At 48.4% G+C, this 25,206-nt stretch overlaps 1 protein-coding gene across 1 annotated transcript in view; it reads right to left on the bottom strand.

The window, feature by feature from the left end:
* CD79A (CD79a molecule) overlaps positions 1-25,206 on the bottom strand; it is a 56,070-nt gene that overhangs the window by 12,310 nt on the left and 18,554 nt on the right. Inside the window, exon 3 of the mRNA XM_082273126.1 lies at positions 23,113-23,231. Coding sequence (XP_082129252.1) covers positions 23,113-23,231 — 119 coding nt within the window. The remainder of the gene's footprint in view (positions 1-23,112; positions 23,232-25,206) is intronic.

The following is a 25,206-nucleotide window of genomic DNA, read 5'->3' as shown; positions in this document are numbered from 1 at the left end:
TCCACTGTGGCCCCGCTGTCAGATGGGAATGCCAGCAGCATCGCGTCTACCAGCGTGCGCTTGTACTCGCGCATCTTGCGATCGCGCTCCAGTGAGTGAATTAAGGACGGTACGTTGTCCTTGTAACGGGGATCCAGCAGCGTGGCCACCCAGTAATCAGCACAAGTTAGAATGTGGGCAACTCGGCGGTCGTTGTGGAGACACTGCAGCATGTAATCGCTCATGTGTGCCAGGCTGCCCAGAGGCGACGAAAGGCTGTCCTCTGTGGGAGGTGTATCGTCCGTGTCCTCTGTATCCCCCCAGCCACGCACCAGTGATGGCCATGAGCTGGCCTGGGTGCCACCCTGCTGTGAACATGGTTCCATCTCCTCCTCCAGCTCCTCCTCCTCCTCATCCTCCAGAACTGTGCCCCTGCTGGACAATTGTGTCCCTGGCGTTTGTGTGTGCAGGAACCCACCCTCGGAGACCCTTGCGAATGACTGCCCTGAAAGCCTTTGAAATGTTACCTCTTCATCCTCCTCCTCCTCCTCCTCCTCATCCTGTGCCACATCCTCTTCCATCATCGCCCAAATAGTTTTTTCAAGGAGGCATAGAAGTGGGATAGTTAAGCTGAGAACGGCGTCATTGCCACTGGCCATGTTGGTGGAGTACTCAAAACAGCGCAACAAGGCACACAGGTCTCGCATGGAGGCCCAGTTATTGGTGGTGAAGTGGTGCTGTTCCGCAGAGCGACTCACGCGTGCGTGCTGCAGCTGAAACTCCACTATGGCCTGCTGCTGCTCGCACAGTCTTTGCAGCATGTGCAAGGTGGAGTTCCACCTTGTGGGCACGTCACATATGAGGCGGTGAGCGGGAAGGCCGAAGTTACGCTGCAGCCCTGCCAGGCGAGCAGCAGCAGGGGGAGAACGCCGAAAGTGCGCACAGACGGCCCGCACTTTCTGCAGCAGCTCTGACATATCGGGGTAGTTTTTAAGGAACCTCTGCACCACCAAATTCAGCACATGCGCCAGGCAAGGGATGTGCGTCAAACCGGCTAGGCCCAGAGCTGCTATGAGATTTCGCCCGTTATCGCACACCACCAGGCCGGGCTTGAGGCTCGCTGGCAGCAACCACTCATTTGTCTGCTGTTCCATGCTCCTCCACAACTCCTGCGTGGTGTGTGGTTTGTCCCCCAAATAGGCAAGTTGTAAAACTGCCTGCTGTCGTTTAGCCCTGGCCGTGCTGAAGTTGGTGGTGAAGGTATTACGCTGTCCGGATGAGGAGGCGGTAGAGGATGAGGTAGCGGAGTAGGATGAGTTAGGAACAGGAGGCAAACTGAAGCGCCCTGCAATCCTCCGTGGTGGAAGGACATGTGCCAAATTGCTATCCGCCTCAGGCCCATCCGCCACTGCATTTACCCAGTGTGCCGTTAGGGAGATATAACGCCCCTGACCGTGCTTACTGGTCCACGTATCGGTAGTTAGGTGGACCTTGGCACAGATGGCGTTGCGCAGTGCACACCTGATTTTTTCCCCCCACTTGGTTGTGCAGGGAAGGGATGGCTTGCCTGGAAAAGTAGTGGCGGCTGGGCACGACGTACTGTGGGACAGCCACCGACATAAGCTTTTTAAAACTGGGCGTCTCCACCAGACGGAATGACAGCATTTCAAAGGCCAATAATTGTGAAATGCTGGCATTCAGGGCCAGGGATCGCGGGTGGGTAGGGGGGTACTTCCTCTTCCTCTCAAGTGTTTGGGAGATGGAAAGCTGAACGCTTCCACGGGACATTGTGGAGATGGTTGTTGGTGACCCAGGTGGTGGTGTTGCTGACAGATCGTCTGTTTGCGGGGTGGCAGGTGCCGGTATGACTACAGAGGTGGCTGGAGCGGCCGAGACTGCAGCAGAAGAGGAAGCAGGATGAGCCAGAGACGTTTCTTGGTTTTGAAGGTGTGTACTCCACTGCAGCTCGTGCTTTGCACTTAGATGCCTGATCATGCAGGTTGTGCTCAGGTTGAGAAGGTTTATGCCTCGCTTCAGGCTCTGATTGCACAGGGTGCAAACCACTTGTGTCCTGTCATCAGCACATTTTCTAAAGAACTTCCACGCTAGAGAACTCTTTTGAGCTGACTTTGGTGCGCTCGTTCCCTTGCTGCGTTGGGCAGTAGCAGGCGTAGTGTCTAGGGCACGGCCGCTCCGCTTCTGCACCCTGCTCCCTCTTCTGCTGTGCTGGTGGCTCTGTGCGACCACCGCCTCTTCCTCCAAACTACTCAGGTCACCTGCATGACCTTCATTCCATGTGGGGTCGAGGACCTCATCGTCCTCCACATCATCTTCCACCCAGTCTTCACCCCTGCCCTCCCTGTCGGTCTCCACAATGCTGAACGCCGCAGCAGTTGGCACCTGCGTTTCGTCATCATCGGAGACGTGCTGTGATGGTCCTTCCATGTACTCATCTTGAGAAATAAGTGGTTGGGCATCGCTGCACTCAATCTCTTCCACTTCTGGGGCAGGGCTAGGTGGATGGCCCTGGGAAACCCTGCTGACAGAGTCCTCAAAAAGAATAAGAGACTGCTCTATGGCTTGGGGCTCAGACTGCTTGCCTGATTTGCAAGGGGGTGAGGTGAAAGACGGTTGGACATTGGCTGCAGGTGCCAACTCTGACCTTTCTGCAGTAGACTGGGTGGGAGACAATGTGAAGGAACTGGAGGCACTGTCAGCAGCAAACCAATCTACTATCGCCTCTCTGTGTTCTGGCCTCATCACTTCTAGAGGCGTATGATGCCCTACCAAATACTGATGCAGGTTCTGTTGCCTACTCACACTTGAGGAAGGTGTTTCACTTGTGCGTGTAGCTGGCACAGATCGACCACGTCCTCTCCTTGCAACAGGAGCTCTAGCAGCAGCACCACCACGACCCAGGCCACGGCCCCTATTTGACGCTCTCCTCATATTTCTGAAATTTAAGATCTTGCCCTAGAAAGGTCTTTATTGAATAGCGGAACAAAAGAACAACAGTATCGCACGGGTGTATCTCACAGTCAAATATGCAAACTATGCCGCAATTTAATGTTTTTTACACCAAAAGGGTGTGTATTGAATAGCGGAATAGGATAAAAAACTGTGTATCTCACACGTACAAACACAGACTAGGCCCGATTAAATTTTTTCCTACCCTAAAGGGAGGATGAGGAAGAGGAGTATGGAACAGGCAGCACCCTCAAATCTTCAGAAGTATGAGATGAACCCCAAAAACTTGGAAAGGTGGATCTCACACGTACCGACACAGACTATTCCGCAATTTAATTGAGCCACAAAGGTTTTTATTGAATAGCGGAATAGGAAATATGATCAAAAAAAAGTGTATGTTTTTCACACGTACAGAAGCACACTAGGCCCCAATTACTATTGTTTGTACACCTAAAAGGATGGATGAGGAAGAGGAGGAGGAGGAGTATAGAACAGGCAGCACCCTCAAAGCTTCAGAAGTATGAGATGAACCCCAAAAACTTGGAAAGGTGGATCTCACACGTACCGACACAGACTATTCCGCAATTTAATTGAGCCCCAAAGGTTTTTATTGAATAGCGGAATAGGAAATATGATCAAAAAAAAGTGTATGTTTTTCACACGTACAGAAGCACACTAGGCCCCAATTACTATTGTTTGTACACCTAAAAGGATGGATGAGGAGGAGGAGTATAGAACAGGCAGCACCCTCAAAGCTTCAGAAGTATGAGATTGTGTTCACTGTACCCCACAAAGATTGTGTTCACTGTACCCCACAAAGATTGTGTTCACTGTACCCCACAAAGGTTTTGTTCACTGCACCCCACAAAGATTGTGTTCACTGTACCCCACAAAGGTTTTGTTCACTGCACCCCACAAAGATTGTGTTCACTGTACCCCACAAAGATTGTGTTCACTGCACCCCAAAAGGATTGCCTTCTCTGCACCCCACAAAGATTGTGTTCACTGTACCCCCCAAAGATTTTGTTCACTGCACCCCACAAGGATTGTCTTCACTGCACCCCACAAGGATTGTCTTCACTGCACCCCACAAAGATTGTGTTCACTGTACCCCACAAAGATTGTGTTCACTGCACTCCAAAAGGATTGTCTTCACTGCACCCCACAAAGATTGTGTTCACTGCACCCCACAAAGATTGTGTTCACTGCACCCCACAAAGATTGTGTTCACTGTACCCCCCAAAGATTTTGTTCACTGCACCCCACAAGGTTTGTCTTCACTGCACCCCACAAGGATTGTCTTCACTGCACCCCACAAAGATTGTGTTCACTGTACCCCACAAAGATTTTGTTCACTGCACCCCACAAAGATTGTGTTCACTGTACCCCACAAAGATTTTGTTCACTGCACTCCAAAAGGATTGTCTTCACTGCACCCCACAAAGATTGTGTTCACTGTACCCCACAAAGGTTTTGTTCACTGCACCCCACAAAGATTGTGTTCACTGTACCCCACAAAGGTTTTGTTCACTGCACCCCACAAAGATTGTGTTCACTGTACCCCACAAAGATTGTGTTCACTGTACCCCACAAAGGTTTTGTTCACTGCACCCCACAAAGATTGTGTTCACTGTACCCCACAAAGGTTGTGTTCACTGCACCCCACAAAGGTTTTGTTCACTGCACCCCACAAAGATTGTGTTCACTGCACCCCACAAAGATTGTGTTCACTGTACCCCACAAAGGTTTTGTTCACTGCACCCCACAAAGATTGTGTTCACTGTACCCCACAAAGATTGTGTTCACTGCACTCCAAAAGGATTGTCTTCACTGCACCCCACAAAGATTGTGTTCACTGTACCCCACAAAGGTTTTGTTCACTGCACCCCACAAAGATTGTGTTCACTGTACCCCACAAAGGTTTTGTTCACTGCACCCCACAAAGATTGTGTTCACTGTACCCCCCAAAGATTTTGTTCACTGCACCCCACAAGGATTGTCTTCACTGCACCCCACAAAGATTGTGTTCACTGTACCCCACAAAGATTTTGTTCACTGCACCCCACAAAGATTGTGTTCACTGTACCCCACAAAGATTTTGTTCACTGCACTCCAAAAGGATTGTCTTCACTGCACCCCACAAAGATTGTGTTCACTGTACCCCACAAAGGTTTTGTTCACTGCACCCCACAAAGATTGTGTTCACTGTACCCCACAAAGGTTTTGTTCACTGCACCCCACAAAGATTGTGTTCACTGTACCCCACAAAGATTGTGTTCACTGTACCCCACAAAGGTTTTGTTCACTGCACCCCACAAAGATTGTGTTCACTGTACCCCACAAAGGTTGTGTTCACTGCACCCCACAAATGTTTTGTTCACTGCACCCCACAAAGATTGTGTTCACTGTACCCCACAAAGATTGTGTTCACTGTACCCCACAAAGGTTTTGTTCACTGCACCCCACAAAGATTGTGTTCACTGTACCCCACAAAGGTTGTGTTCACTGCACCCCACAAATGTTTTGTTCACTGCACCCCACAAAGATTGTGTTCACTGCACCCCACAAAGATTGTGTTCACTGTACCCCACAAAGGTTTTGTTCACTGCACCCCACAAAGATTGTGTTCACTGTACCCCACAAAGATTGTGTTCACTGCACTCCAAAAGGATTGTCTTCACTGCACCCCACAAAGATTGTGTTCACTGCACCCCACAAAGATTTTGTTCACTGCACCCCACAAGGATTGTGTTCACTGTACCCCACAAAGATTGTGTTCACTGCACTCCAAAAGGATTGTCTTCACTGCACCCCACAAGGATTGTCTTCACTGCACCCCACAAAAATTGTGTTCACTGTACCCCACAAAGATTGTGTTCACTGCACTCCAAAAGGATTGTCTTCACTGCACCCCACAAAGATTGTGTTCACTGTACCCCACAAAGGTTGTGTTCACTGCACCCCACAAATGTTTTGTTCACTGCACCCCACAAAGATTGTGTTCACTGCACCCCACAAAGATTGTGTTCACTGTACCCCACAAAGATTGTGTTCACTGCACTCCAAAAGGATTGTCTTCACTGCACCCCACAAAGATTGTGTTCACTGCACCCCACAAAGATTGTGTTCACTGTACCCCACAAAGGTTGTGTTCACTGCACCCCACAAATGTTTTGTTCACTGCACCCCACAAAGATTGTGTTCACTGTACCCCACAAAGATTGTGTTCACTGTACCCCACAAAGGTTTTGTTCACTGCACCCCACAAAGATTGTGTTCACTGTACCCCACAAAGGTTGTGTTCACTGCACCCCACAAATGTTTTGTTCACTGCACCCCACAAAGATTGTGTTCACTGCACCCCACAAAGATTGTGTTCACTGCACCCCACAAAGATTGTGTTCACTGTACCCCACAAAGATTGTGTTCACTGTACCCCACAAAGGTTTTGTTCACTGCACCCCACAAAGATTGTGTTCACTGTACCCCACAAAGATTGTGTTCACTGTACCCCACAAAGGTTTTGTTCACTGCACCCCACAAAGATTGTGTTCACTGTACCCCACAAAGGTTGTGTTCACTGCACCCCACAAAGGTTTTGTTCACTGCACCCCACAAAGATTGTGTTCACTGCACCCCACAAAGATTGTGTTCACTGTACCCCACAAAGGTTTTGTTCACTGCACCCCACAAAGATTGTGTTCACTGTACCCCACAAAGATTGTGTTCACTGCACTCCAAAAGGATTGTCTTCACTGCACCCCACAAAGATTGTGTTCACTGTACCCCACAAAGGTTTTGTTCACTGCACCCCACAAAGATTGTGTTCACTGTACCCCACAAAGGTTTTGTTCACTGCACCCCACAAAGATTGTGTTCACTGTACCCCCCAAAGATTTTGTTCACTGCACCCCACAAGGATTGTCTTCACTGCACCCCACAAAGATTGTGTTCACTGTACCCCACAAAGATTTTGTTCACTGCACCCCACAAAGATTGTGTTCACTGTACCCCACAAAGATTTTGTTCACTGCACTCCAAAAGGATTGTCTTCACTGCACCCCACAAAGATTGTGTTCACTGTACCCCACAAAGGTTTTGTTCACTGCACCCCACAAAGATTGTGTTCACTGTACCCCACAAAGGTTTTGTTCACTGCACCCCACAAAGATTGTGTTCACTGTACCCCACAAAGATTGTGTTCACTGTACCCCACAAAGGTTTTGTTCACTGCACCCCACAAAGATTGTGTTCACTGTACCCCACAAAGGTTGTGTTCACTGCACCCCACAAATGTTTTGTTCACTGCACCCCACAAAGATTGTGTTCACTGTACCCCACAAAGATTGTGTTCACTGTACCCCACAAAGGTTTTGTTCACTGCACCCCACAAAGATTGTGTTCACTGTACCCCACAAAGGTTGTGTTCACTGCACCCCACAAATGTTTTGTTCACTGCACCCCACAAAGATTGTGTTCACTGCACCCCACAAAGATTGTGTTCACTGTACCCCACAAAGGTTTTGTTCACTGCACCCCACAAAGATTGTGTTCACTGTACCCCACAAAGATTGTGTTCACTGCACTCCAAAAGGATTGTCTTCACTGCACCCCACAAAGATTGTGTTCACTGCACCCCACAAAGATTTTGTTCACTGCACCCCACAAGGATTGTGTTCACTGTACCCCACAAAGATTGTGTTCACTGCACTCCAAAAGGATTGTCTTCACTGCACCCCACAAGGATTGTCTTCACTGCACCCCACAAAAATTGTGTTCACTGTACCCCACAAAGATTGTGTTCACTGCACTCCAAAAGGATTGTCTTCACTGCACCCCACAAAGATTGTGTTCACTGTACCCCACAAAGGTTGTGTTCACTGCACCCCACAAATGTTTTGTTCACTGCACCCCACAAAGATTGTGTTCACTGCACCCCACAAAGATTGTGTTCACTGTACCCCACAAAGATTGTGTTCACTGCACTCCAAAAGGATTGTCTTCACTGCACCCCACAAAGATTGTGTTCACTGCACCCCACAAAGATTGTGTTCACTGTACCCCACAAAGGTTGTGTTCACTGCACCCCACAAATGTTTTGTTCACTGCACCCCACAAAGATTGTGTTCACTGTACCCCACAAAGATTGTGTTCACTGTACCCCACAAAGGTTTTGTTCACTGCACCCCACAAAGATTGTGTTCACTGTACCCCACAAAGGTTGTGTTCACTGCACCCCACAAATGTTTTGTTCACTGCACCCCACAAAGATTGTGTTCACTGCACCCCACAAAGATTGTGTTCACTGTACCCCACAAAGGTTTTGTTCACTGCACCCCACAAAGATTGTGTTCACTGTACCCCACAAAGATTGTGTTCACTGCACTCCAAAAGGATTGTCTTCACTGCACCCCACAAAGATTGTGTTCACTGCACCCCACAAAGATTTTGTTCACTGCACCCCACAAGGATTGTGTTCACTGTACCCCACAAAGATTGTGTTCACTGCACTCCAAAAGGATTGTCTTCACTGCACCCCACAAGGATTGTCTTCACTGCACCCCACAAAGATTGTGTTCACTGTACCCCACAAAGATTGTGTTCACTGCACTCCAAAAGGATTGTCTTCACTGCACCCCACAAAGATTGTGTTCACTGTACCCCACAAAGGTTGTGTTCACTGCACCCCACAAATGTTTTGTTCACTGCACCCCACAAAGATTGTGTTCACTGCACCCCACAAAGATTGTGTTCACTGCACCCCACAAAGATTGTGTTCACTGTACCCCACAAAGATTGTGTTCACTGCACTCCAAAAGGATTGTCTTCACTGCACCCCACAAAGATTGTGTTCACTGCACCCCACAAAGATTGTGTTCACTGCACCCCACAAAGATTGTGTTCACTGTACCCCACAAAGGTTTTGTTCACTGCACCCCACAAAGATTGTGTTCACTGTAGCCCACAAAGGTTGTGTTCACTGCACCCCACAAATGTTTTGTTCACTGCACCCCACAAAGATTGTGTTCACTGTACCCCACAAAGATTGTGTTCACTGTACCCCACAAAGGTTTTGTTCACTGCACCCCACAAAGATTGTGTTCACTGTACCCCACAAAGGTTGTGTTCACTGCACCCCACAAATGTTTTGTTCACTGCACCCCACAAAGATTGTGTTCACTGCACCCCACAAAGATTGTGTTCACTGTACCCCACAAAGGTTTTGTTCACTGCACCCCACAAAGATTGTGTTCACTGTACCCCACAAAGATTGTGTTCACTGCACTCCAAAAGGATTGTCTTCACTGCACCCCACAAAGATTGTGTTCACTGCACCCCACAAAGATTTTGTTCACTGCACCCCACAAGGATTGTGTTCACTGTACCCCACAAAGATTGTGTTCACTGCACTCCAAAAGGATTGTCTTCACTGCACCCCACAAGGATTGTCTTCACTGCACCCCACAAAGATTGTGTTCACTGTACCCCACAAAGATTGTGTTCACTGCACTCCAAAAGGATTGTCTTCACTGCACCCCACAAAGATTGTGTTCACTGTACCCCACAAAGGTTGTGTTCACTGCACCCCACAAATGTTTTGTTCACTGCACCCCACAAAGATTGTGTTCACTGCACCCCACAAAGATTGTGTTCACTGCACCCCACAAAGATTGTGTTCACTGTACCCCACAAAGATTGTGTTCACTGCACTCCAAAAGGATTGTCTTCACTGCACCCCACAAAGATTGTGTTCACTGCACCCCACAAAGATTGTGTTCACTGCACCCCACAAAGATTGTGTTCACTGTACCCCACAAAGGTTTTGTTCACTGCACCCCACAAAGATTGTGTTCACTGTAGCCCACAAAGGTTGTGTTCACTGCACCCCACAAATGTTTTGTTCACTGCACCCCACAAAGATTGTGTTCACTGTACCCCACAAAGATTGTGTTCACTGTACCCCACAAAGGTTTTGTTCACTGCACCCCACAAAGATTGTGTTCACTGTACCCCACAAAGGTTGTGTTCACTGCACCCCACAAATGTTTTGTTCACTGCACCCCACAAAGATTGTGTTCACTGCACCCCACAAAGATTGTGTTCACTGTACCCCACAAAGGTTTTGTTCACTGCACCCCACAAAGATTGTGTTCACTGTACCCCACAAAGATTGTGTTCACTGCACTCCAAAAGGATTGTCTTCACTGCACCCCACAAAGATTGTGTTCACTGCACTCCAAAAGGATTGTCTTCACTGCACCCCACAAAGATTGTGTTCACTGCACCCCACAAAGGTTTTGTTCACTGCACCCCACAAAGATTGTGTTCACTGCAGCCCACACACAGAAAAATGGATGTGGATCACTGACACCTGCCTATCTCCTATCCCACACCACACAGCAATATCGATTGTAGTTTGTAGAACACACTTTCCCTAAAATTCAGCAGACTCTGTCCCTAACAGGATTGAGAAGAGATCGTAGATCAGGAGAACTAAGCAGGGACGATCCCAGGCGGGTTCTTAGGGTGCAGTGCGCCCAGGCGCCGCCTGGTGGGGGGCGCACTATCCTCTCCCGACCGCAAGTCTCTCACTGCAGCCTCGGAGCTGCCTGCTATATCCTTTGTAGTTGTGAGCTGAGGGGAGGGGCGACAGTGGGGGAGGCAAATTGACACCCACATTTTTTTTCTAGCAGTTTTGTGTGCAGGGCCGCTTCTATTAGTGCACATAAGTCAGGGGCGCCGGAGGTGCCCCCTCCTCATTGTCCGGGGTTAGGGACAGCAGAAGGAAAAGGGACTTCTGGACCGACAAGCTCCATGTCCCCCCCCCCCCCCCCCGTCCAGGCGGGCAGATGGTGCATCCCAGTGAGCTGGGACACAAAGCAGTATCAGCAGATGGGCTGTCTTTGGAGCCTGGCCGGGGGGCGGAGACTAAAGGTCAGCTGACTCGTGACGGCTGAATGTGGAGGGCTGGAGCTGATCTCGGCAGAGGTGTCACTGCTGCTAGTGCCAGACACCACGGAGCCAAAGTGAGTACTCATAGGCGTGCACACACTTATCATCTCATGCACATTACATACTTGCCCACAGCAGTGACTGTCCCACTACAGCTCTCAAACTCTTTTTTTCTATCTTCCCCAGAAATCTCCTGTACATTCTATCTGTGCCCTGATTTTTCTTAGATTCCCTCCATCTCAGTGTCTGCCCAGAGAACCTGGAGGTGGGTTCTGCTGACACTGTGCAAGGAGGGGGTGAGCTGATGTTCTAAGAAAAGTAAATTTAGGGAGATAAGCTGCCCATTTTACATCAGCACTAATCAGGAGGATTTGATTGCAGGGAGATGAGAATGATAGAGCTATTACTACATACACCCCCCCCCCCCCCACACACACACACACACACACACTGTGTATGTCCAGATAATGTGAAGAAACTTTATGACCATTCCATTAACCCTCTGTTATCAAAGTCTAATTCCCAGACATTACCTAACCACTCAATACAAGTTAACGGTCCTCAATAAATAGAGCAGAGCACAGTGTTCACGGCATTTTACATGGTAGTGCAATTCTATGAACACTTCATATTCGGAGAAAATCTGTTATTTTGAATTTACACAGTTTAGCTTTTTTTTTGCACACAAGCGCAGGTGTGGTTTTTATGCATCACATGTAGGGTTGCCCATTCATGAGCAACATGGTAAAGAAGTCCCTTCCCCATCCCCCACCAGCACTGCCACTGATCCCACTGTCATATACTACCCTAGCCTGTCCGTATTCTACCCTACCTAGCCTGTCCGTATACTACCCTACCTAGCCTGTCCGTATACTACCCTACCTAGCCTGTCCGTATACTACCCTATCTAGCCTGTCCGTATACTACCCTACCTAGCGTGTCTGTATACTACCCTATCTAGCCTGTCCGTATACTACCCTATCTAGCCTGTCCGTATACTACCCTACCTAGCCTGTCCGTATACTACCCTACCTAGCCTGTCCGTATACTACCCTACCTAGCCTGTCCGTATACTACCCTACCTAGCCTGTCCGTATACTACCCTACCTAGCCTGTCCGTATACTACCCTACCTAGCCTGTCCGTATACTACCCTACCTAGCCTGTCCGTATACTACCCTACCTAGCGTGTCCGTATACTACCCTACCTAGCGTGTCCGTATACTACCCTACCTAGCGTGTCCGTATACTACCCTACCTAGCGTGTCCGTATACTACCCTACCTAGCGTGTCCGTATACTACCCTACCTAGCGTGTCCGTATACTACCCTACCTAGCGTGTCCGTATACTACCCTACCTAGCGTGTCCGTATACTACCCTACCTAGCCTGTCCGTATACTACCCTACCTAGCCTGTCCGTATACTACCCTACCTAGCCTGTCCGTATACTACCCTACCTAGCCTGTCCGTATACTACCCATTATGGAAGTGTATGTGTAGTGTACTACATTACATGGTCTAAGGCTCGGTTTCCACTAGTGCGACTTGCGGTGCGACTTGACACATGTCAAGTCGCACAGCAAGTCAAAAGCCATTGTTTTCAATGGGGCCCGTTTCCATTGCCGCGTCTTGAGTTGCGGCGACTTCAAAAGTAGATCGTGCATCTGGAGTATCTTTGATGTATGATGGCAATGACATCATGTGAGGACGTAGAGGACCAGACAACTTGCCAGTTCAGTATGAGATACAATGCCCTGATATGATAGGTCTGCCTGGGGGTTGGGTCAGATTTTTGTGCGTTTTAGGTAGGGTGTAAAATGTAGGTATTTAGGATGTTTAACAACTATTGATTCAAAGGTGTCCTTATTTATAATGTCCTGGTGATAGGCTTCTAGCAGGATCTGCCCAAATTCTTTTTGTAATTTTTCTATCATGCTGACAGGGATCTTGCAATACCAGTCTTGGCTTCGGAAGATCTTAAGGCACATATCGATAGATTAATCTCTATCCATTAGACGTCTGAGGGGGGACATGATAGCAATTTATAAATATCTTAATGGGGATCCCAGCTTAGAAAAAAAGCTGTTCATTCGAAGGGATTGCATGAGGACTCGAGGGCATACAATGCGATTAGAGGAGAAGCGTTTTAACCTCAGGCAACGTGGGGGGTTCTTTACTGTTAGGGCTACAAGATTGTGGAATTCTCTACCACAAGAGGTGGTTTCTGCGGGTAGTATGGTGGCTTTCAAAAGACTCTTAAGGCCCGTACACACGTACCGATCGTCGGCATACAAACGTCGGTGGACGAAGGATCTGCCGATTGTACGCGTGTTAGTATGGTGCCTCCGACAGATGTCTGCGCACAATCCGCGGACAAAAGTCTTTCGTGCAAACATGAAAATATTTGTATGCCGACACCAGAACGGACGATTGTTCGCCTGTCAGTACACAATTCGGCCGACAGACCGCAGATTTGCAAGACTGGGCATGCTCAGAAAATAGAAAACACAGGGAAAGTTAACCATTACATGACATCACTTCTGCAGTCGGCGGACAAAATTCTTGTGCTGTCCTTGTGCTGTCTTTGCACTTTTCAGCAGACACCGACATCCCGGGGAGAAAAGAGGAACATTTGTAAGCCGACCATCGGTACGTGTGTACGGGGCTTTAGACGTACATCTCAAGGATCAGAACATTCAGGGGTATGTGAGATGATTACAGCCACACACACCTACACAGGTTGAACTGGATGGACAGACATGAAGTCTCCAATTTTAACAGTGTTAAATAAACTTGTACTATACTAAGCTGGCGCCGCTCTCTCCTTTCTTGAACTAGATGGACTATTGTCTTTATTCAACCTCACCTACTATGTAACTATGTATGTAACTATGTAACATTAATACAGTACTACATTTCCCCCTTTGTCGGAGGGCTTGGTGACTATGTTCTTATTTGTGCCTAATGAATGTAGGTCTTCCTTTTGTGCTTGCATTAGATTTCCAGTAGAGTAACCTTTAGTTTGAATTTTTGCAACTTCTTTGCAGACTTGAGTCACAAATGCCCACGCATTTGGGTTTGTTTGTAGCGGTAGAAACTTGTCCCATTTTTTCAGACTTGTCCCATTTTTAGGATAGGAAAGGGAGATTGTATATTGGTTATATCCTGAGAATTGGAAGTGGTTCATTCTTATTGACTACCCTCAATGTCTTCTAAGAGTTCCATCAGATTTCGCAGTGCACGAATATCTTTTATTGCGAAATCTTTCCACTGGTCTAAAATAGCCTTATCATTTTTCTTTTTTTTCAGTCCTTGTCAAACAAAAATTTGTATGTGAGTTTCAGTGCAAAGAGATTGACATATTTTAAGATTTCAAAGTCTGCTCATACATTCTTCAACATAGCTGTAGAGCTTGGGCGAGTCTTTGTGTGCTTAAAGGGGTATGGTTTAATAACACCTGAGCTTACTTTTCTATAGGTCAAGAGTGCAAGCCCAGATGTACAATGCAGTCACCATCACAAGCAAGGGCAAGACAGCAAATAATCCACATTCTTACCTCCCGCAACAAAGTCAAGAGGGGAGGGGCTGCGAGCACCATGTAATATTTGATCTGTTCCGATCTGAAGATGGGCGTTATCATGCTAGCCTGAAACTGTCAAAAGGAATACTTCTGTAGCACCCTCCAAGTCAGGTGCTAGGTAGAGAGTATAGTTTTGGCTCTGTCTGCCTATCAGAGGATGAGCAGGCAAAATCTGTGAGTCAGGTCTACTTAGTGTGTCCAGTGTGTGATTCATCTGGTCTAAGGGAGTTTCCCCAGTTGATCCAATGGGGAGGCACATTGGATACTGGAGGAAACCTGACCAATGACATACAGGCTTTTTGTACTGCCCCAGGGATGGCACAGACAGTGGTCTCGGTGCATTATGGGGCAGAGTATAAAAAAGCCACGGGCACACGAGGTAGAGGTCTTTTGGCAGGAAGCAAAGTCCCAGAAAGAGGGTGGCGCCTGCCTCCTTTTCTGCTGCAGTGGGTGATGGTCACAGGCAGTCGGCCTGGTGAGCCATAGGAGTGAGGCTGAACCCTAAGGTCCAGGAGTGCTGACTGGAGGAGTTGGGTCACTGCGAGACTCTGGAGAAACATTATCATGAGTACAGAGGATCTTGCCCAGGGGTCTGCCCAGGAAGGGGACTACTCTGGAGTGTAGAGTCAGTGGACGGGTGTCAGCTAGAACAGAGAAAGGGGGTACTGGGGGAGTAGCCTGAGGAGAAACACAAATAGGAACACTTACCTCATCTTCATTCACGTGGCAGGATGAAGTAGCGGCCTTGCTGCATTCTCAAGTTAGAAGTCCTCAGCATTGTGAATAGTTAACAGTTGGAGTATCCCACTCATCCCTTCTCCTATCCCAATATAAATAAAACAACAAAAACAACAATCCCTAGACTGATCATTGACTGAGCCAAGAACCTAAAGTATTAAGATTTCTGCAAGCAGTTGCTACGGGTAACCAGGGGAATCCAAAAGTGTCATTCTTCAGCAGGCCTCTAGGGGGCAGTGCTACACTTCTAAAATACTTTTTTGAAGTTTGCATATTTTGTATCTTTTGTTCTTAATATGTTTTATGTGCAGCAATTCTGTTTGAACTTTTTTTTACAAATGATCTGTGGGACAGCCTGACAGCACCGCACTGTGAAATTGTTGAAGTGATGTGTCACTATACCGGATTTGGATGTACTATTTACATGTAACATTATCAATAACCCCGGACACAGCTGGGAGTAGACATACCCCTTCCCTACCCTCCTGCTCTAGGCCAGTTACAGAACTCTTGCTAAGAGGGATTATCCTGCAGCAACCAAGGCTGGGGGTGCCATTGGTCAGGCTGTAAAGAAATCAGGGACTTATTCTTTTAAACGGGGACACTTTTTTCCCAGGGACAAGCTTCTAAAACAGGGGACTGTCCCTTGAAATCAGGGACATCTGGTCAACCTAATTTAAGTGCTGTTCGTAGGAGTCACAGCTTACAGCAATGTGTAGATTCACCTTCACTTCCTATCCCAGTGACACCAAAATAAGAAATGAGAAGGTGTGGGTGTCACTTAGTAAGGAAAAACTCACAGAGCAAAAGGTGTTCTAATTCTTCCCTGCCCTGCTAAATAAATGCACTTCTTTTTTTCCTCCATCAGCCCGATATTCTTTCACTTCCTGTCCTTTTGACAATCTGTAACCTGGACAGGAAGTGAGGCAATTTCAATGCTTGGGGACACAAGCAGCAACAAAAGCCTTCCCCACTCTAAAAAAAAAGTTTTTTGCCAGGAGTTGGACTTTAAGTTTGAATTGGCATTCATATTTCCATGCAATTTGAAGAAAAACAGTTTCATACATCACCTACGGTAATGAGGCACCATCTTTATTTGGATATTTATTGCATCTGTTACAACTTAGCAAGAAACACACTAGCATAACATTATGAATATGGCAATTTAATAAGTATGTAAAAGTAAATCTAGATATAAGTTCTCAGATCCATCCCCCAACCAGGAGACTTTGTCCCCCATCTGTATTCTCCTTAAAGAGGCCCTGATTCAACACCAAGCCTTTAATAAGATTATATGTGCATCTAATCAGAGGTATAACTAGAACCTTCAGGGCCCTGATGCAAGAAACCATGAAGAGCCCCCCTGACCCAGTGGGCCAGACTTTTCCCTCAGAACCTTGGGCCCTTCTCTCTGGTCCAGGGGCCCCTCCTACTGATTCTGGGGCCCTTTACTTGAGGCCTTTTATTACAGTCCCACAGTAGGACCCTTTAAGAAGTCCTGCCGTCACAGGTTTAGGCTGCTAGGTAAGTCTAGTTCATGTCCTCTATAAACAGTGGTGCAGGGGTGGATTGCTTAGGGCTGCTCAGTGTTTCACAGTCTGCTGTTCTGCTACTCCCCTTGTCTTCTAGAGTGTTCTGGAGGCATAGTGGGAGGGAGAGCAGGATAGGCAGCCTGTTTATGGCACTCCAACTACTCCCTGGGGAGGTGTGCCCAGAAGGTGGAGGGAGAACCCATAGGTAGTCTGAGGCTTGACAACAGAATTCCTGGGCCAAATCCTGCAGGAGAAGACCTCTGTGCAGGGGCTCTGCCCCAGGGGCAGAGAGAACTAGAGGAGCCCTTGGGAAGACATTAAGGTTCCAGCTAGGCTTAGCTGGGGGCTGTTCTGCTACTCCCCTTGTCTTCTAGAGGGTTCTGGAGGCATAGTGGGAGGGAACACAGGATAGGCAGCCTGTTTATGACACTCCAACCAATCCCTGGGGAGGTGTGCTCAGAAGGTGAAGGGAGAATCCATAAGCAGTCTGAGGCATGACAGTAGAATTCCTGGGCCAAGTCCTGCAGGAGAAGACCCCTGTGCAGGGGCTCTGCCCCAGGGGCAGAGAGAACTAGAGGAGCCCTTGGGAAGACATTAAGGTTCCAGCTAGGCTTAGCTGGGGGCTGTTCTGCTACTCCCCTTGTCTTCTAGAGGGTTCTGGAGGCATAGTGGGAGGGAACACAGGATAGGCAGCCTGTTTATGACACTCCAACCAATCCCTGGGGAGGTGTGCTCAGAAGGTGAAGGGAGAATCCATAAGCAGTCTGAGGCTTGACAGTAGAATTCCTGGGCCAAGTCCTGCAGGAGAAGACGCCTGTGCAGGGGCTCTGCCCCTGGGGCAGAGAGAACTAGAGGAGCCCTTGGGAAGACATTGAGGTTCCAGCTAAGCTTAGCTGGGGGGCTGTTCTGCTACTCTTCTTGTCTTCTAGAGTGTTCTGGAGGCATAGTGGGAGGGACAGCAGGATAGGCAGCCTGTTTATGGCACTCCAACCAATGACTGGGGAGGTGTGTGCAGAAGGTGCAGGGAGAACCCATAAGTAGTCTGAGGCTTGACAGTAGAATTCCTGGTCCAAGAGCTGCAGGAGAAGACCCCTGTGCAGAGCTGTGCCCCTGGGGCAGAGAGAACTAGAGTAGCCCTTGGGAAGACATTGAGGTTCCAGATAGGCTTAGCTGGGGGGGGGGGGCTACTGAAGAACCTTTGTCCAGAGACTAAGCTGAGCCAGAAGGAAGTTGGTGGGAAAAATGCCAATCGATAGCTTCTGATTTGCACGCTTGTTATAAGTCACTGAAGTCAGTGGAGCAGCATATTGGCCGGGCAACTAGTTTTTCTCACTAGAAAGTTTGTTGGGTGCACTGACCCCTAAAGTGATGAAGTTGATGACATTTATTAAAAAAAAAAAAAAGCCTTAAGAATCCTGCAATGGTGATTGAAAATAAAAGATGCTATAAGTTTCTGCTGTTTAGGTGGTTGAGCGTGCTCCTTGGATTGGCAGCAGCTGTACAGCAGTCAAGGAGGTGTAATCATTACTATCAGCATTGCCGGACGGAGAGTAATAGGCTTCCCAAAGGTGTGTGTACCCTTCGGTTCGTTGATATTTCTATAAGACAGGAGATACATTTGAAAAACTTTACCTCCAGACAGCTATAAATAACACAATGTGATGTGTTCATTAAAAAGTCATTAACTGCATGCAAGTACCTGAAAGTGCCTTGGTCTCAGCCTCTTGCAACTGCTATCCAGCAGAGTTCAGACTGGGGAAGAGAGGGCAATGACTGGAATCCAGTTATTGGTGCTGAATGCTAATGTGCTAAAAAGGAACAAGGTGATAAAAGGGCAAAACAGAGAGACAACCTTATCACTCTTCTGCTGCTCCTTCACTGTCCACTGAGCAAGCTGGGCACGGGGAGCAAAGTGGTGTCATATTACTGACTGTGCTGTGCAGAAGGGTTGGATACTGGATTGACAGACATACAAATCCTATTTAGCAGTTTGCCTGGAGTTTAGCTTCACCTATTCATAGTTTGAATTAGTCTCTAAAAGCAGAATATATATATCTACGGTTTCTCTTTGTTTTAACCTCTTCACGGCGATGCCTCCTCTCCTTTAAAAGGTTTAGGATGTCGGGAGGATTTAAGATCACATGACTGCTGTGATTGGCTGTCACGGCGGTCACGTGATCTGAAAAGCTTTTGGTTAGGCACTGGTAACTGTACCGGGATCGCGCAGGTTGCACACTTTTGGCACAGCGGTATTGACTGCAATTCAGGCAAATGTATGTATGTGGCCTCTCACCACCAAGGCCCGGGTGCCGAGAGGCCACATATTTCTATGTGGCCCGGCCCCAGGGGGTTAAATATCTAAGCTCCTGGGCCACATTTACATTATACAGTGGTGAAACTACCAGGGTCCCAAAAGCCACACTTGCGACTGGGCCCTGTGCATCTTTGGGTCCGATTCAAGTCGAAATTCAGGCAAAAACTCGGACCTGAGTTGAACCTGAACTGGTGATCAGGGAACCCAGGTACGAACCCGCGGCCGCACATGTGTGCACCCGGCTTTAGTAAATCTCTCCCTATGTGTCAAAAGTCACAGCAGTGGGAAGGGCCCCAGGTCCAGAGGAAAGGGCACCAGGACCGATGGAAAGGGCCCTAGTGGTCAGGGTGAACTTTTTATGGTTTCTTGTCCCAGGGGCCCTGAAGGTTCTAGTTACGCCTCTGACGTTATGGAGCCTATTCATGCAGGAACACATTTATTATTACTTAAAGCGGAGTTCCACCCAAAAGTGGAACTTCCGCTTTAGGTATTCTAACCCCCTGACATGCCACATTTGGCATGTCATTTTTTTTGGGGGGGGGAGCGGGTACCTAGTTTTGACAGGTAGCCGCTCCCACTTCCGCTCGGAGCGCCGCGGCGCCCTGAACGGAAGTTCTCCTCTCCCCCTCCCTCCCTGCAATCTTCTGGGACACATCAGAGGTCCCAGAAGATTGCCGGCCAATCAAGACGCGCAGCGCGACTCGCGCATGCGCAGTGTATACCCGGCTGTGAAGCCGCAAACTGTCACAGTCGGGTGCCCACAGCAGTGATGCCGGCGCCGAGGGAGAGGATCGAGGCTTCGGGCGGCCGCATCGCTGGACCGTTGAACAGGTGAGTGAAATGGCTGGAACTCCGCTTTAAAGTGGAATTCAGTGGCTTCTGGTGCTCAATTTTTTGGGGAGGAAGGCAAACAAACCTGGCCCCCTCACTCCCCCCAACCCCCGTTGCTCGATTGATCGCTGCTTAATTCACCCTTCGCCCGCCAGGCCTGCACTTACCCTTTCCGGGCTTCGGCGGCTTCCCACCGCATCTCCTCCCGAGTCCCATCGGTCGCTTCTCCTCTCGGCCAATCGGGTCCTAGAACTCCTGGCCAATCGGGGTCTCAGGACTTGCTTCCTGATTGGCAGGGAGGAGAAGCAGGAAGACATTAGGGAATAATAATTCACTCTTTACCCCAAGCTCACCTTTTTTTAAGCCAATTAGAGCCTCAGGCTCTAATTATGTGTTAAAAAAAAACCCCATTGAAAACCATGCGTCCAACGCCCTGGATGGAGATTACAGGCCAGGCGTATGGATTGGGGGGGGGGGGGCACCCCTGCGCCCCTTATGAGCGACCGCCACTGGTAGAATTCCTGCTTACACCCAAACAGGCATTAAAACTGCCCCCCAACCCTAATTCTAACAAACCTGTGTAAGAAAGATGTATATACTTACCGATCTTCAGGCCACTTCAGTCAGGTTTGTGATCTCCCTTGTCTCAGCCAATTTCAGCTCCCGGGGAGAGGGGAGTATATTGAATATAAAATGTAAAATAACAAAAGCACCTTTTGCTGCAAGATTTGTCTTTAATCCAGAGATTTCCCACTAAGTAATTGTTCTCTGATGCTAGATGTCCTTGGTTTGATGGCCAGCATGATTCAACCCACATCCTCTGAGCCCAGGTTGCATTGAACCCCCAACCCCCCCCCCCCCCCAGCCTGCGACTGCACATTAAAATGAGAAGCAGCACAGTGATGAACTAACCTGCCACTTTGCTCTCTCCTCCTATCAGCATGCTTCTTGTTAGCACATGAACTGACTGGCTCCTTGTGCTGCTTCTTCCTCTCATACCCCAGCTCTGCTGTACAGGACTGTAAGAGGCTGATGCTATGTCACATTCAAGTACTTACACTGCTTGTATTTAAAAATACATTTAATGATGCAATCAGGATTACAGATCTGCATTATGTGTGCCTTATACATATTCGCCTGGAGTTTATATTTAAAAATATTAAAATTACTTTTGGAATAAAAACATATTTGAAAATTACCATGTTAAACATTATATGTGTAGCGCACCCCCTAGGGAGCCGCAGGCGAAATGGGATCCCCCACCCTGCACAGCCGGGCACACCGAATTTTCGCAGTCTCCTAGAGTCAGAAAACAGTCCAGCATTTTATTTATTTTTTTCCATTTGAGGGATTAAAATTTGGACGGGAAGTAGGGGTATTATGGAATGCCCACTTGACTTTAAACAACTTCAGGGACAACTTCTCCTATGTACAGTCTATACACTCCTCACCTCCTCCAGCACACTTGCTTGAAGAAAAACTTAGCTCAGACACTTTAGTCCACAGGTGTCAAACACAAGGCCCGTGGGCCAAATGCGGCCCCCCAGGCCATTTCATGTGGCCCTCGCATCTCTCCTGCAGCTGCGGCACCCCCCTTGTCTCTGTAGTCGGCAGCAGAGAGGACAGAACTCCTGTGCCAGATCCTGCACTCCTCTGTGCAGCTGCAGAAAGGCTCATCTTTGCCCATCCCCCCTTCTCAGCAGTCCGCATCAGAGAGGAGGGCAGAACTCCTCCTACAGATCCTGCACCTCTCTGTGCAGCCGCAACACCACCTTGCCTCTGCCTCCCCTGGTCTCAGCATTCAGCAGACTCTGGAAGCTTACTCCAGCCCTCCTCTGGTTCTCCTCCAGACCCTGTACTTCTTCCCAGATCCAACTGCATCATCTTTCTGGCAGCAGCACAAGGTAAGGGGGTGCATTGTGATGTAAGGAAGGGTGGGTGACTCTTGATTTCTGATGGTGAGGGGGTTCTTGACATCTCATGTAGGGTGTAAGAGGTCGTGGGGTGCTCTGGACATCTAATCTTACAGATATAACCGGCCCTTTGAGGGCAACCATAATGCTAATGCGGCCCGCAATAAAATTGAGTTTGACACCCCTGCTTTAGTGGATCTGATAACGCACTGACAAGGCAAAAGCCCTTTACAGACAGGGGCCGCTGACCCCTTGGTCATGTAGCAAAGTCCAGTGTCCAGCTTACATCCCTCTGGATACTGATCCCCAGCTCCACCTCTTCAGGCACTGCCAGCCCACCTGGCTGCAGCTGCCCCTTTCACTAGCCCTCCTGGCTACTTCTCCACAGTCCTCCCAGACTGCACACTTACCAGCCCATCCAACTGACTTCTCTGGAGAACTCATTGACGTGCTGACCCGATTCTGCTGTCCTCTCTTTGCTCCCATGCCTCCAGGAAGGATTCCCCTGTGTGTTGTAGAGGGTCCCTCCAGCACCCGAGCCCCATGCCTGAGGTCACCCCCCACAGACTAGGGGGCACCCTCAAGGACCACGGACAGCTTTCTCAGCACTCCATCTCCATCTTCCACCCGCCTGCCCCTGCTGGCATGACTCATGAGTATGTATGAAGTGACCAGTCCCCTTCCAGCCCCCTTTTGTTGGGGATTGACCAGGGTCCTCATAAATTTTCCAAACAGCCTCTCCTAGGCTCCACCCACTACTTCTAGAAGCTTTTCCAAGGTTCCATTAAGCAGGGGGAGTAACCAGAGATGCTGCTTGCTGAGTCATCCAGCCTCCCTGAGTCACTCATCCCTGATCCAGATTCAACCCAGGGCTGATTCTCAGCCAAGCCAAATTTGCCTACAATACAGCTAACTATGTACACCTATTCTAGCGCACTAGAGCAGGGGTTTCAAACGGGCGGCCCTCCAACTGTTGCGGAACTAAAAGTCCCATCATGCCTCTGCCTATGGGAGTCATGTCAGCCTTGCAATGCCTTATGGGAATTGTAGTTCTGCAACAGCTGGATGGCCACCAGTTTGAAACCCCTGCACTAGAGGGTGCTACATATGGGATTTTAGCGATCGGATGCACATCAAATTAAAAGATGTCATTTCGTTTTCAGACATTATGACTACACAGAGCACACGGTGATATTTCACTGCTGGGGTTTTTCTAATTTAGATGACAAGCATTTTTAACTGAAGACATGTTGGAATTGACAGGTACACTTTGTCATTGGTTGGCATATGAGTTAATGGGCATACCTTGTACAGCAGGAAGGTCCCGGGTATTATAGCACAAACCAGCAACAGTATGCCCTCGGCTGTGATCACTCTGTTCTTCGTAGCTTCCCCAACATTAAAAAAGAGGTAGACTGGAGCATCTGCAATGTAGAGGATATCTGCTTAAATACCGCCTCACCCCCAAATATTTAAATTTTTGAGGACATTGTTCAGTACAACTCACCACTTGGTTCTTGAGGTCTCTTTCAAGATACCGATGATGTATAAGACAAACCCCAACACATTCTTTTCAAATTATCAAAACTGATCAGAAGTTTTAAAAGCTGAAGTTTAGGTATGGATACTCTTTCATAGTTCCATAAGTATCTGTCATACCTGGCTGATCCCTGTGGAACCTGGAAACTACTGTAGTAGGCACTGCTACTACAGTGATCAGTCCTAGTTTCTGGGTCCGGTGCCAAGCGGTTGCCCTGTTGCTTAGTGAACACAAGAGGCCACTGGCTTGGCATGGGCACAATTCAGAGAAAACTTTGCATTTCTTAACCACTTTAATACAGGGCACTTCCCTCCCTTCCCGCCCACTCCAATTTTCCCCTTTTAGCGCTGTTGCATTTTGAATGACAATTGCGCGGTCATGCAACACTGTACCTACACCAAATTTATGTCATTTTCCCCCCACAAATAGAGCTTTCTTTTGGTGGTATTTGATCACCTGTGGGTTTTTTCCTTTTTGCTAAACAAATAAAAAAAGTCCGAAAAGTTTGAAAAAAAAAAAAAGTTTTTTTGTTTATGTTATACAATTTTGTAAATAAATACGTTTTTTCCTGCACTGATGAGCACTGATGAGACTGCACTGACAGGCACTGATGAGGAGGCACTGATGGGGTGGCACTGATAGGCGGCACTGATATGTGGCACTGATAGGTAGCACAGATATGCAGCATTGGTGGGCACTGATAGGCGGCACTGCTGGGCACTGATAGGCAGCATTGATGGACACTGATAGGTGGCACTGATGGGCACTGATAGGTTGCACTGACGAGCACTAATGGGCACTGATAGGCGGCACTGGTGGGCACTGATGGGCACTGATGGAGCGGCACTGATCGGCACTGACGGGCGGCACTGATGGGCACTAGTGGGCACTGATAGGCGGCACTGGTTGGCAATAATGGGCACTGGTGGGCGACACTAAAGGATGGCAATGATGGGCACTTGTAGGCAGCACTGATAGGGAGGACACTGGCGGGCAGCACTGATGGGGAGGGCAATGGGGGGCTCCCTGAGCCCTGATTGCCATCCCTGGTGGCCATAGTGGGCATCCCTGGGGTCATGGTGGGCATCCCTGGGGTCATAGTGGGCATTCCTGGGGGATCTAGTGGCATCCCCCCCCCCCGAGGGTCTGCACTGGTAATCAATGATCTGATTACCAGTGCCGACCCCTCCCCCCTGTCAGGGGAGCCGCCGATCGGCGCTCCTTTACTCGTGCCTGTCAGGCACGAACTAAGGAAAGCCGATCAACGGCTGTTTCTATTTACTATGTGACCAGCAGTGATTGGACACGGCAGATCACATGGTAAAGAGCCTCCGTCAGAGGCTCTTTACCGAGATCGGAGATGCAGGGTGTCAGACTGACACCTCGCATCACCGATCGCCGCTCTGCGCGCCCCCGGGGGGCGCCCAGAGCTGTGTTATCCTGCCGCCGTCATATGACGTCCGGTCAGGATAACACAACCACATTCCCGCCGTCATTCTGTTATAGGGCGGGCGGGAAGTGGTTAAACACTTACTCCTCCTTGTGACCAGGCCATTTTTTGCAATACGACACTGCGCTACTTTAGCTGAGAACTGCACGGTGATGCAACACTGTACACAAGTGAGATTTACAGTGCCTTGAAAAAGTATTCATACCCCTTCAAATTATCTAGATTTTGTCATATTGCAACCAAAAACGTAAATGTATTTTATTGGAATTTTATGTGATAGACCGACACAAAGTAACACATAATTGTGAAGTGAAGGAAAATTATAAATAATTTTCAAAAATTTTTACAAATAAATATCTTAAAATTGTGGTGTTCATTTGTATTCAGCCGCCTTTAGGGTCCTTTCACA

The sequence above is a fragment of the Pelophylax lessonae genome (genome assembly GCF_965119305.1).
Source record: "Pelophylax lessonae genome assembly, chromosome: 12".
Lineage (NCBI taxonomy): Eukaryota > Metazoa > Chordata > Amphibia > Anura > Ranidae > Pelophylax > Pelophylax lessonae.
The sequence above is the reverse complement of the archived record's forward strand: the minus strand, read 5'-3'. Positions and strand labels throughout refer to the sequence as shown.